This window comes from Penaeus monodon, chromosome 3, assembly GCF_015228065.2.
Source record: "Penaeus monodon isolate SGIC_2016 chromosome 3, NSTDA_Pmon_1, whole genome shotgun sequence".
Lineage (NCBI taxonomy): Eukaryota > Metazoa > Arthropoda > Malacostraca > Decapoda > Penaeidae > Penaeus > Penaeus monodon.
The window spans coordinates 5,531,340-5,542,612 of record NC_051388.1 but is presented as its reverse complement, the minus strand read 5'-3'; the positions used below and the strand labels follow the sequence as shown (position 1 = coordinate 5,542,612).

The window sequence follows — 11,273 nt, the reverse complement described above, 5'->3', positions numbered from 1 at the left end:
AATGTGGTAACGGTCAGGCAACAGTCTTCCGGGTGCCAAACCGGGAGGTTCGCGATAACAAGCAGCAACAGTCTGCCAGCCAAACTGAGGGCAAACCAAAAACGCCTACAACCAGGCAGACTTGCTTATATCAGAGAAAGCTGATCCCGATATCTCAGATGTTATCTTTTCTCTGATGCAACTAAGAAAAAACTACAAAAATAGTTCTTGCTCAGTCCCGGGTTCTGATGGAATCTCGTACACCATCATTTCCCATCTTGGACTGGCAGGTGAGCTTATATTCTTGCAACTCATCAACAAGTCCTGGGAAACTTCCACTCTACCCCAGAGCTGGAAGAGGGCTATCATAGTACTTCCCTGACTCCAAAACCAAAGGAGCCAGGGAAGTACCGCCCTATCTCTCTCTTCAGCTGTCTGGGCAAGACGGCCGAGAGAATGTTACTAAACCGACTCCAATGGAAAATGGGACCCCCACATGAACACCTCCGTGGGTTCAAAAGGGGCATGAACACAGCACACAGCATAGCCACGCTCTTAAGCACAATCAGCACTGTCACATCTGTGGTAGAAGTCATATTCCAAGGTCACCTATTACAGCACATGCCACTAGAAATTGGAACGCCACAGGGAGGGGTCCTCAGTCCAGCTCTTTTCAACACCCATTACAGCTCCCATGCAGACGATTATCTACACTGGACCACACTGCCTAAGTACAGCCCAGCGTTGTCTGGACCTTGTATCTGAGGAGTGTTGTAGGACAGGACTAAAGATCTCTGCAGCCAAATCCAAAGCCATGACTCCGAGACACAATGTTCAAGATACAAGTCTGAGAGTCCAGGGAATGGACTTAGAATGGGTCCAGGTCTTCCAATGATTTAGGCCACACTGCAGGCGCCGGCTTTGCAGCAAGGGATGCCGCACAATCCATGAGGGCAACAGGCAACACCTCTTCGCTACAGGCAGAGGCAGTTGCAATCATCAGAGCCCTAGCCCACACGTCCCTGAGGGAAGGAAACGTGGTCATACATACAGACTCCAGGGCAGCCACTGACTGTCTACAGCAGAGTTTACCCAAAGACAACATCAACCTCCTAATCACTGTGCTTAGCATAAAGCAGAGTATTCTTGCTTAGCATAGAAGAATAATCATAAACTGGGTCCCTACCCACATAGGTAGCAGAAGGAATGAGCTTGCTGACAAACTAGCTGACATTGGCAGGGGTATGCTCCCACATCCCATGATCATACAATGTAGCCGAAAAATCTTAAGGCAGAAGAGTAATACCACAGCTCGTGCCTTCCTCCTGCAGCTTCACAGAGAGAAAACGAGATCCTCCCCCACGGCCAGATGGTACTCTGACGCCACAGGTTTGAGCCACTGGCACCATTGCGCATGCCCCCCCCCCCCCAATCCCTTGCCCGTTGTTGTCGTGGGGGGGGCTTAGGAGGCGGTGACTGGGACCCAATGATGGGGAACTCCCCAACCTTGGGACTCAGCCCTCGACTCAACTAATTTTGCATGGTCTTTTTTTCCTTCCCACTTTTCGTTTCTGTCCCTACACCAAACCCTTCTACTATCCACCTCCTAAGGTGTGAGGGCCGTGCTGAAAGGATGAAAGGCTGACTTTGTGCCAGTCCTTGAACGGCCTGAGGGAGCCATGGGCACGGTAGTCCCCCGATTTAGTTACCTAGCCCTTACCCCTCAAGGGGACCCTGAGGGATGGACTGTTTTTATCCCCAACATAATCCAGGCTTACCATGGCCAGTAATGAAAACCTATCCCCACTATTAGGGGCAATGAGGCTTGCCCCTTTATCAAATAGCCCCACACGATGTAAACCCCCGATTCCCTGACCCCAGGCTCTCCTTTGACACGGCTCCGAACACTGCAATAACTACCCCCTCATCAATGCCTACTAGTACAGTAGCCAACAATCAACCCTTAAGGAACATTTCCACTCTCCCAGCATGCTCAACTTCAACACCTCTACCCCCACAACCTCCAACAGCATCCACCCCATCCTCCCTTATTAATACCTTACAGCCTTATTGCCCACCTCTCCATAACACTACCCCTCAACACTACTCCATCTTCGTCACGCCCCCGCCCTTCTACTACCCCTATCTCTTACAACAATCTTGAATACCCTCTTCAGCGCAGCCAAATGGAACCGATTTTTCGTGATCCCTCCCACAGCTCCCTACTCAGACAACATCCTTCTCTTCCAACAATGACTCCAAAAACAAGTAGGTAAAGTCTCTTTCCGTAGCCGACCCGACCGCTCCCGTCTTGTCACAGTAACATCCGAAAACCAAGCTATAGCATTAACAAACTAACTGACCTATATGGTAACCCCATCCTTGCAGAACCCCATCCAACCCTCAATACTTGCACCGGAACAGTTTCAATCTCCCCAGCAAACTGCCCAATCTATGACAAAGATTGGTCAGATTGTGGAGAAGACCTACTTGCCTGTCTCACAGACTATGATGCAACATCAGTACAATGCTACTCCATTCCCCCCAGAGGTCATCGAAAGAAACCCACTAACATAGCCAAAATTACCTTCCCTTTAACGTCTACATAGGAGGAGAATCCCTCCCTGTTCGTCCATACCAACCTCCTCCACGTCAGTGCCAAAATTGTTGGCGTCTAGGACACCCAGCCAAACATTGCCGTTCCACAGCCAGATGCCCACTATGTGCCCAACCTGGCCATACCCGATCTAACTGCTCTGCACAATCACGCACACGTGCCAACTGTGGCGGCCCCCATAATGTATTTTATAGGGGCTGTCCCACCTACAAATTTGAGTCTGAGGTAGCAACTCTCAGATTCAAACTTGGACTCACACTACGTGAAGCCAGACAGGAAGCACGTCGACGTGGTTTCTCTCTTACTCCTTACACCAGTAATACTGCTCATTCTACCAATTCTCCTAAACCCACCCACCCTACATCTAACTCCCCCTCTTCTACCACCTACCTTCCTCAGTCAAACTCTTTTGCCATCCTAAATCCAGACACTCCAATCCCTACTACAGATACTCTAATCACCACTACAACCCCAACACCTTCCCCTCTCCCTCCTCGCACTACCCGTAACAGACAGAACAAAACGCTTTCCACCCCCTCTTCCCCTACCACACAATCACCTCCACCTTCCTTTGCCCCTACGCTTGAGACACCAATCCTCTCTTCCCCCCCCTCACAAGAAATCCTTTATCCCCCAAAACTCCCCAACCAACGCCTCAGAAGAAACTATTGAAAATATTCAAGATTACTTAATGAAAATGAGACAACCTCCAAATCTTACAACTCCTGCTCCTTTCACACTCCAAGTAACTGCTGATATCCATCCTCCTCCTAACGATATTCCCCCTACACCCTATCCTCCTATCCCCTCCCAACACAGCCCATCTAACCCACTAACTCAACCACCCTTCCCTAACATTAACTATAGTGCTACATGACCTTAGATGTCTAGCACTTTTATCTTGCTTTTAACCATTAACCATTGCGCATGGCAGATCATAGAGACAATTCACTATGCAGACAGGTGTTGCATGCATAGTAGCGAGCTGAACGCCATCCTGGTACATCACTTTGAGTTGTGAGCACACACAATTTCTGAGACAGGGACCGTCTACAACAGCCGCCGGGCTGGTAAAGAGAATTACCATGCTTTACTGGCAATCCCGCTACCACGGTAAGCATAGTGTGTCAGAGAATAAAATAAGACCCATAAATAGCTGACATAGGCCGGACCATATGTATGGAAGGCCTGGGCAAAACTAGATTGGAAATCTCAAACAACGAATATTAGAGCCTCCTCTGCACCTCTGAGTTTGATTCTCCTATCTACTCAAGGCCTACGCACTTCATTCTTCCGCTTAGGCCTCTCCAACAGCCTCACTATATTTTGAATACGCTGCTATGTAGATGCGGCAGAAATTTTTCAATAAATAAAATTTCTTTATGAAAGATCCTTTAATATTCAAAAACCTACATGCAGTATTCAAGACATTATTATTATTATTATTAATTCCTGCAATAGCCAAGTTATAAATATATATGATTAGTAGTTTTTCATACTTTGAACTGTAATCGTCATAAAAAACGAGATTAACACTTTTTTATATACTGAAAAAATGCAACAGGCAGACAATCAAGCCATGATCAGTGTTATATTTGTGGTTATATGAACAGAGGGGCACTAACGTTAAGATACTGAAATAACAATCAACGTGCAATGGAATAGAATGCTTCAATCAGACATTAAGGTGCGTGCCCGCAGTGATACAAGCGATGCAGCAGCAAAGGCCAACAAACATGTTTTGGTTGTATTCAGACAAGATAGTGTTTGTAGATCTCTCCCTGGGAAATTATTCATAAAAATTCGCTGTAATTTTTTTCTGCCCCGTCAACATATAGTCATTAGCGGCGCATTTAAATACAATAGGGTGATGCTTGGGGGCGAAACCCCAGAAAGGGGTAAAACGGACTTAACGATTAGGGTAAGTGGACAGATGTAGTGAAGGAACTGGAAATGGTTAATGGGTACAAGAAATGAGTGTGCAAGACATCAAAGGTCATATAGCACTGTTAAGTATTGTGGTGAAAAGGAGTTAAAAATTAGGATAAGATGTTAGATGTCCCGGAACAGAATGGTAATGAAAGGGGTATATAGAGGGGGAGCAAATGTAATAGTGAGGATTCATAAAAGGAGAAGGGGTTAAAGGTAAAGGGTGATCAGATCAAATGGAAGGCAAAGGAAATGGAAAGGGGTCTGCATCTCCTACACCCCCCCCCCCACGACAACAATGAGCAAGGGATGGGGGGGGGGAGCCGTTAATGGCCTTCGCCAGAACGCCAAGCGTAACGTCACCAGCGATCGCTAATTACCGACCATTTATTCATTGAAAGTGCTCTGCCACGTCAATACCGGAGGTCATTAGCGGCGTATCCAGAATATAGCGATTGCGTGAGGATTGGGGCAAAGCTCCAAGGTAAGGAAGTTCTATGACTGCAAAGGTCATTAGAACTACTGTTAACTACGGCGTTGACGATTGTTCTGGATTATTTTTTCTACTTTATTTTATTAATTCACTCGGCTTGAAATATTCTGTAATAGTAGGTATATTAATTTCGAGTAGTTTAAAAGAGATACATTGTTCGTGTTGTATGATGTATTAAAAAATTATTTCTATATACTCATTTCCAGTAAATTAGTTGCTTTGTATATATTGTAGAAACCACAGAAATTACAAAATGTGGAGTTAGACCAACACCCGCATTCTAACCCGTCTCCGTCTCCTAAGCCTAGAGCAAAAACGGGCATGGGTTTGGTGGGTCTCAAAGGTAATGAACGGGATGCGATTATATGACCTCCGCAGTTAAGACCCTTTTCCACCAGAAAACCCTTTGGCAGTCCATATACAGAATTGAGCTTCACTGGCTTCCGTTAAGAGGTTTTACTTGCTGGCAATTTTCATAAACAAGGTAACCATACCCCTTGGTTCCCTACATGGGCAGTGTAGAGTTCTGGGCGAGGCAAAAGGGGGCAGTAGGGAGATGGTATTCTGAGCATTTCACAAATAACTAAAGAATCTGAATGACAAACCATCTTGAGGCCGAGGGCATATCAATCTCGAAAATTTTGGGGACCACTGATTTCAGTCACAAGAAAAAGGACACTTCAAGGTAATTTCCTTGTCCTAAGATAATTGACAATGATTAGTGGAGTGAATTAAAACAGTAATAAGAAACCATTAGGGAGCATATTTTAGGAAATGATAGAAACAATTTTTTAAAGTTCACTTCCTTTATTGCAACAGGAAACCACTGATCTAATCAGATTCGCCATCACCATCATCGGCCTTTCCGCTTCCCTTACGGAGGTTCTTCCTCTTGACACGGCCTGGGCGTCCTCCACCGAATGGACTCTTGAGGGAGAAGTCAATGTGCTTCTGGGAGTCAAGACGTACAATGAACGAGGGAACATTGACGACCTGCTTGCGCACTCTGATGAAAGTAAAAATCAGTTAATTTTAAAAACTTTCTGAACTGAGCCCATGTGTAGATCTGCATCCCCTTGCACTTCACATCTGATCTTTATACTATTACCATCTCCAGACAAAATCTATTCAAAGTAGGAAGTGAAACACTTTAAAAAGTCATTGTAAAACAGAATTGGAAGAAAATATTTATAAACTATGATGAAAATTTACTAGTTAACAGATTACAGCAGGCCTTAAATGCCTTTGTTCCCTAAAAAGTAGAAAAGGCAGCTCACCATCAATGGAAGCTGAAGCTTCATTAAGGTTAGTGAGGACCGCAGTATCATCGCAATTAAATGAGACGTTGCTAGGATATACCTAGTCAAGTGGCCTCTAGAAAGGACTGAACATGAATATACCAAGTGTATATGGGAGGGAGGGTTGACCAATGAAGTCACAAATGGTCTCACCTGCAAGGAAAAAATCCTTCTGGTATTTTCCCACAATTCTTATTACCATTCATACAAAACATTTAGTGGTTCTTGCATATTCCTACTATAATAACACATCCTCAAGTTTACCTGATGTGGCCCTGCTTGATGAGGACACGTGCATGATGGATGGACTTAGCCAGCCCAAGCTTGAAGACCTGTGTCTGCAGGCGGCGTTCCAAAAAGTCCTCATTCTTCAGACCCAACACGTAATCAAGCTTCATGCGGGATTCCTCCAGGACACCAGTACGAACCAAACGACGAAGCAGAGCATTACCTAATGGAGAAAAGCAATTCCTTAAGTTCTACATATTAAGAATAGACTGGTTCCTTACTAAGTTATAAATTAGCAAAGGTTGTAAAGTTTACCGAAATATACCTAGCTGACGTTTGTTGAGCTATGCTTGAAGCACTAAATACATGGGAGGCATTGGCACACGTGAAAAATGATGCATCATGTTATTCACATATGACGGAACACTAGAATAATTATCACAATCCTTCAAATTTTAGTAGTACAAACATGTGCCACTCAATTTTTATAACATTCTGATTTCAAGTCAAAACTGTAGTTAAGCATGATTGTTCCTTCTCTTTGCACCTCAATTTACCTTGGAAAAGCCTCCTTGGGTCCTTCTCATCTAGTGTCAGGAGCTCTCGGGCAGCCTTTCGGATCTTGGCCAAGAGCATCTTCACAATCCATAATTCCCTCTTGTTACGTAGCCCATACTCTCCCAGAAGCTATGGATTGAGGAGTAAAATGGTAAGATTTTGTACAAAGTTCTGTGCAAAACTCATTACATTAGGGGTGTGCATTTCCCAAAAAATTCTGCAATGAAGTGTTGAATGAATAATGAAGCTTAATAAGAAAAGAAAAAGATTGACTGCTGATACAAAGGCAGCATAACATATGAAGCCCCAGCCCCAAATTAGAACAAGAGGGTGAGAGGGCAATTTATGTAGCCATAGGCCAGGTGTTGTATACTACCTAGATAGACTATTGGAATGTGCAAGAGGTGGGGGGGGGGGGGGTATTACCATTTGTATAATGCAAATCCAATGGCAAATATGGACATTGGAAAATGGCCAAAAAGCTCAAGAGAATTGAGCTTATAGGTATAGTCTTGTCACTGCAAACATATGTTCACAAGCACCCAGCACAGCAGCTGCTCACACAAGCCTAATGCCTAGTTTTTAAAAAATTTGACTGCGGAGATGTAACTGGATCCAATGGGTTAAAAATTGGCCAATGACTTGGCCAATGCATAGTTGCTCAAACTGACAAACTTTAGGTAATTAACTAACTATTTACTTTTAAAAATTATTCAGTACATATTTAGACCACTACATAAGCTACATGATAGAAAGCATATTCCACATAATTATACACATCTTGTTTTTGAAGAAATCTCAATATTTCATCTCAGACTCCTTTTCTGATGCTGATATAAAAAGTTCTTTGGGCATTCACACACTCCTACCACTACACAATGTTATTATCAATTGCTATATACTAATTAACTGCTAGCCAACTCAAAAAGACCTACCCCCTTGTAAAGAGAGAGAGAGGTCCTTAACATTAGCAAAAGCAACACAGAGCAATGACAATCACTTTAAAGAGCACAAGAGTATTAAACGGGTACAGCTGCTCTGGCCTTGTTTACTGCAAAGTGGCAAATGTCTGTTGCATATTGCCACTCAGAGGTCAAGTCCACATCACCCTAACATATCCAGAGTTTTTAATTTGTTTTCAATAAGTTGGTACCAAGTGCTAATGATGTGGAAGGGGGGGGGGGGGGCTTGCCATCCCTGACTAGGGAATTAATAGAATTTAGGAAAGGTCAAGTTTGGATTTAGGATTCGAGAGTAGCCTGGTTTTGGGACTTTTGGTATTTGTTACCAAGAACACCACCTCAAGTCTCAAAACCAAGGTATCATGTGAACAATTCCAGACTAAACCTTTCCTACCTAAATAAATTTATTCCCTAGAGAGGTGGGCAAGCCCCACCTTTCATTGAACTTCCTGCTAATAATGAATATAGAGAAAAGACGACATTAAGAACTGGCTATGTGAGGGTGTTGTTGAATTAGTCTAAACAGGTGACATGCAGGGAATATTTTCAGCATTTCCTGGTATTTAGGAGGAGGTTGCAGATGTATTTATTACTTTATTTTTTTTATGCACTATTCAAAGTCAGTCCACTTCAATATCTGTGCATTACCCTCAGTAACATTAACCAGGACTATATTACTGGAGGGTGTGTTGCTCTCGGTAGCCTCTGGGATAGTTCTTTGGTAACGTGTCAGTCTCTCATCTGAGTGGTCAGCGGTTCGCGCCCCGCCCAGGCGCAAGAAGTTGCAATTGTTGCCTGGAGGTTACTGTTGTGGCTGGGCACCACGGCAGGTAAGGACTCGGTTCAGCCGAGTCAGCACCAGCTGACACACATGAGCGAGTCGGCATTAGTCGACACAGGCCAGGCTCCCCTCATGGGCATAGCCCAGGCGAGGCTAAGCTTCGCATATCGGACTTTCTTGCTCTCAGTAACAAATACCTAATACTGCTCAGGGTGAACAAATTGAACTCGAGGTGTATTCTATTTCCCCAAAAAGAAGATTCAGGAGCCTGTTATTTTTTCCCCCAAGAGGGATGCACTCTAGAAAAAGTCCCAAAACCAGGATATCACGTGAACCCAAAACTCCAAACATTTCCTACCTTTTATTTATTCCCTAGACAGGAAAACAAGCCCCCTGTAACCTTACATTATTAGCACCATGTGCTAATAAAGGGTACATTAACAACTCTGGCTGTGAGGGCGTTGTGGATGAGCAGTGATATGCAGTAGATATGTTCTTTTTGAGGTAAATATGAGGCCAGAGCAGTTTATCTAATGTTCATTGCCACTTTTTATGCTCTATAAGATGGCTGTGTCCATTTCCCTTGTGTTCCTCTTGGTAACATTAACCTGGAGCCTAGATGTTGGATTACAGAAATTCTGTTAATACTTTAAGATATTTGTTAAATTGAGTGAAATCCTCCAGTCCCAAACTCAGATCTGTGTATCGTGGGCACCCAAAAATCCAAATCTGTTCTTTCATTACCTTCAATTTTCTTCCTAGATGGAGGGGAGGGGGGAGCCCAATGACCTTCTCAGCACTTCATGCCAACTTATAGAAAATGGGCATGACCTGACTCAGTGCTGTGAATTTTGTCTCGAGCAGTGACATGCAGTGGACATTCATTTTTCCAGTAAACATGGTCATAGCAATTGTGCCCATTTTAGGGTTTGAGCTTTATAAGGCGACAGCACTTCCCTCTTTACGACACTAACCTCAATTTAATTGGTAAAAGGTGTATAAGAATAATCGTAAGAGCAACTAGTTTTTGGCTACCTACAAGGTATGGAGATATAGCCTCTAACAGCATGGTTAATCTTACCAAGAGCGAAGCACAAAGGTTGAGGGAGGTGGACACTTTTTTCAACGGTATAGGCTCATGTTTGAGCGGCCGTGGTCGCAGCATGATACTTAATTTAGTTTTTCATGTTTGTGACTGCTTAAGAATAGTATTAACCAGGTAAAGCTGCTTTGGACTCGGGTTTCTTACGAAAACCTCTGCTCGGCGACTCGGTTCCACAGGCTCACAGCCGGGGCTTGGAATAAACGAAGGAAGGAGGAGGAGCGAGAGGATTTCGGGTTCGCACGGCACCTGCTTTGGGCTCCGGCGGCCGCCCGGCTCGCAGGGTCGCCGGACATGCACTTCCTTCGAAAACGGCTGCCTTACCTTCAGCTCCTGGTCCAGACGAGACTTCTCGTAGGGCCTCCTGGGGGTGGAGTACCGCTTGCTCTGCACGCGCTTTAGCCTGTGGTTCACCATCTGAAAAACAAACGAGACTTCGCTCAACTCGTGACGTGGTTTTCAATCCTTGAATATCTATCTTAACCGATGCCAATCCGCGTTATTAACTACACTTGTTCACTCCCACATTATTGCACGATATATTTTTCACATCCACGGCGGTATATTCACATTGGATTGGCGATGATGAGAGGAAAAGGCGGACGGTGGAGAGGCCCGACCGCCGACGTACCTTTGCGGCTCTGAAAGAACGAGGGAAGAGGACAGGGAGCAGTACTATAACATTTGAGGGACCCGAGATATAAGGATCCCTATTATAATTTTGATCTTTATTTTATCAAGACTTCGTCTCTAACCAAGAAGTTATGTTGGCTTATTCTTTTACATCCATTTTTTATTGTAGATGTCATCACTGACATTTGTTCTCTATCTATTTAAATTGCCAATTCATGTTTGCATTCCTATTTCTTTCTGCTCATTTTCTTGCGTTTTATTAACATCATAGGTGCTCCCTCTCCTTATAATCATATTACTACTACTACTACTACTACTACTACTACTACTACGACTACTACTACTGCTACTACTACTATTATAATATGATTATTGATACTGTTAATATGATTATTATTGCTGTTGTCATTATCATTATTATTATTGTTATCATTATCATAATTATTATCATTATTATCATTATCGTTCATACTATTACTATTTTCTTAATCATTACTATTATTACCATTTTTATTATCATTATTATTATCATTATCATTACTATTATCATAATTTTCATTATCATCATTGTTGTTATTATTATCAGTATAATTATGAATATTAATGATAACAGTAATAGTAATACTAATATCAATATTAATAACAATGATGATGATGATGATAATGATGATGATAATGATGATAATAATGATG

General features: G+C 43.3%; 1 protein-coding gene across 4 annotated transcripts; it reads right to left on the bottom strand.

Annotated features, from left to right (window-relative positions):
* Positions 1–5,805: 5,805 nt before the first annotated feature.
* On the bottom strand, positions 5,806–10,603 carry LOC119590974 (40S ribosomal protein S9-like). Of its 4 annotated transcripts, none has more exons than XR_005230306.1 (6): positions 10,579–10,603; positions 10,272–10,364; positions 7,102–7,231; positions 6,581–6,767; positions 6,296–6,469; positions 5,812–6,024 (listed from the first exon to the last, which is right to left on the bottom strand). XR_005230306.1 is itself a non-coding variant. In XM_037939717.1 (5 exons), the coding sequence occupies exons 2-5, from the start codon at positions 10,362–10,364 to the stop codon at positions 5,850–5,852; spliced, it is 585 nt and encodes a 194-aa protein (XP_037795645.1). In that variant the 5' UTR covers positions 10,579–10,603; the 3' UTR covers positions 5,806–5,849. The 4 variants fall into 4 exon arrangements, 2 of the variants coding, with proteins under 2 accessions (XP_037795645.1, XP_037795638.1); XR_005230305.1 differs by having other exon boundaries at positions 10,518–10,600; XM_037939717.1 differs by lacking the exon at positions 6,296–6,469 and having other exon boundaries at positions 5,806–6,024.
* Positions 10,604–11,273: the final 670 nt, after the last annotated feature.

Excerpts from the sequence above, each read along its gene's own strand:
- LOC119590974 (XM_037939717.1), bottom strand. The coding sequence starts at position 10,364 with ATGGTGAACCACAGGCTAAAGCGCGTGCAGAGCAAGCGGTACTCCACC. Across the intron at positions 6,768-7,101 it reads CCCAAGGAGGCTTTTCCAAG|GTAATGCTCTGCTTCGTCGT; the intron begins GTAAATTGAGGT and ends TTTCTCCATTAG. Across the intron at positions 6,025-6,580 it reads ATCAAGCAGGGCCACATCAG|AGTGCGCAAGCAGGTCGTCA; the intron begins GTAAACTTGAGG and ends TACTTTCATCAG.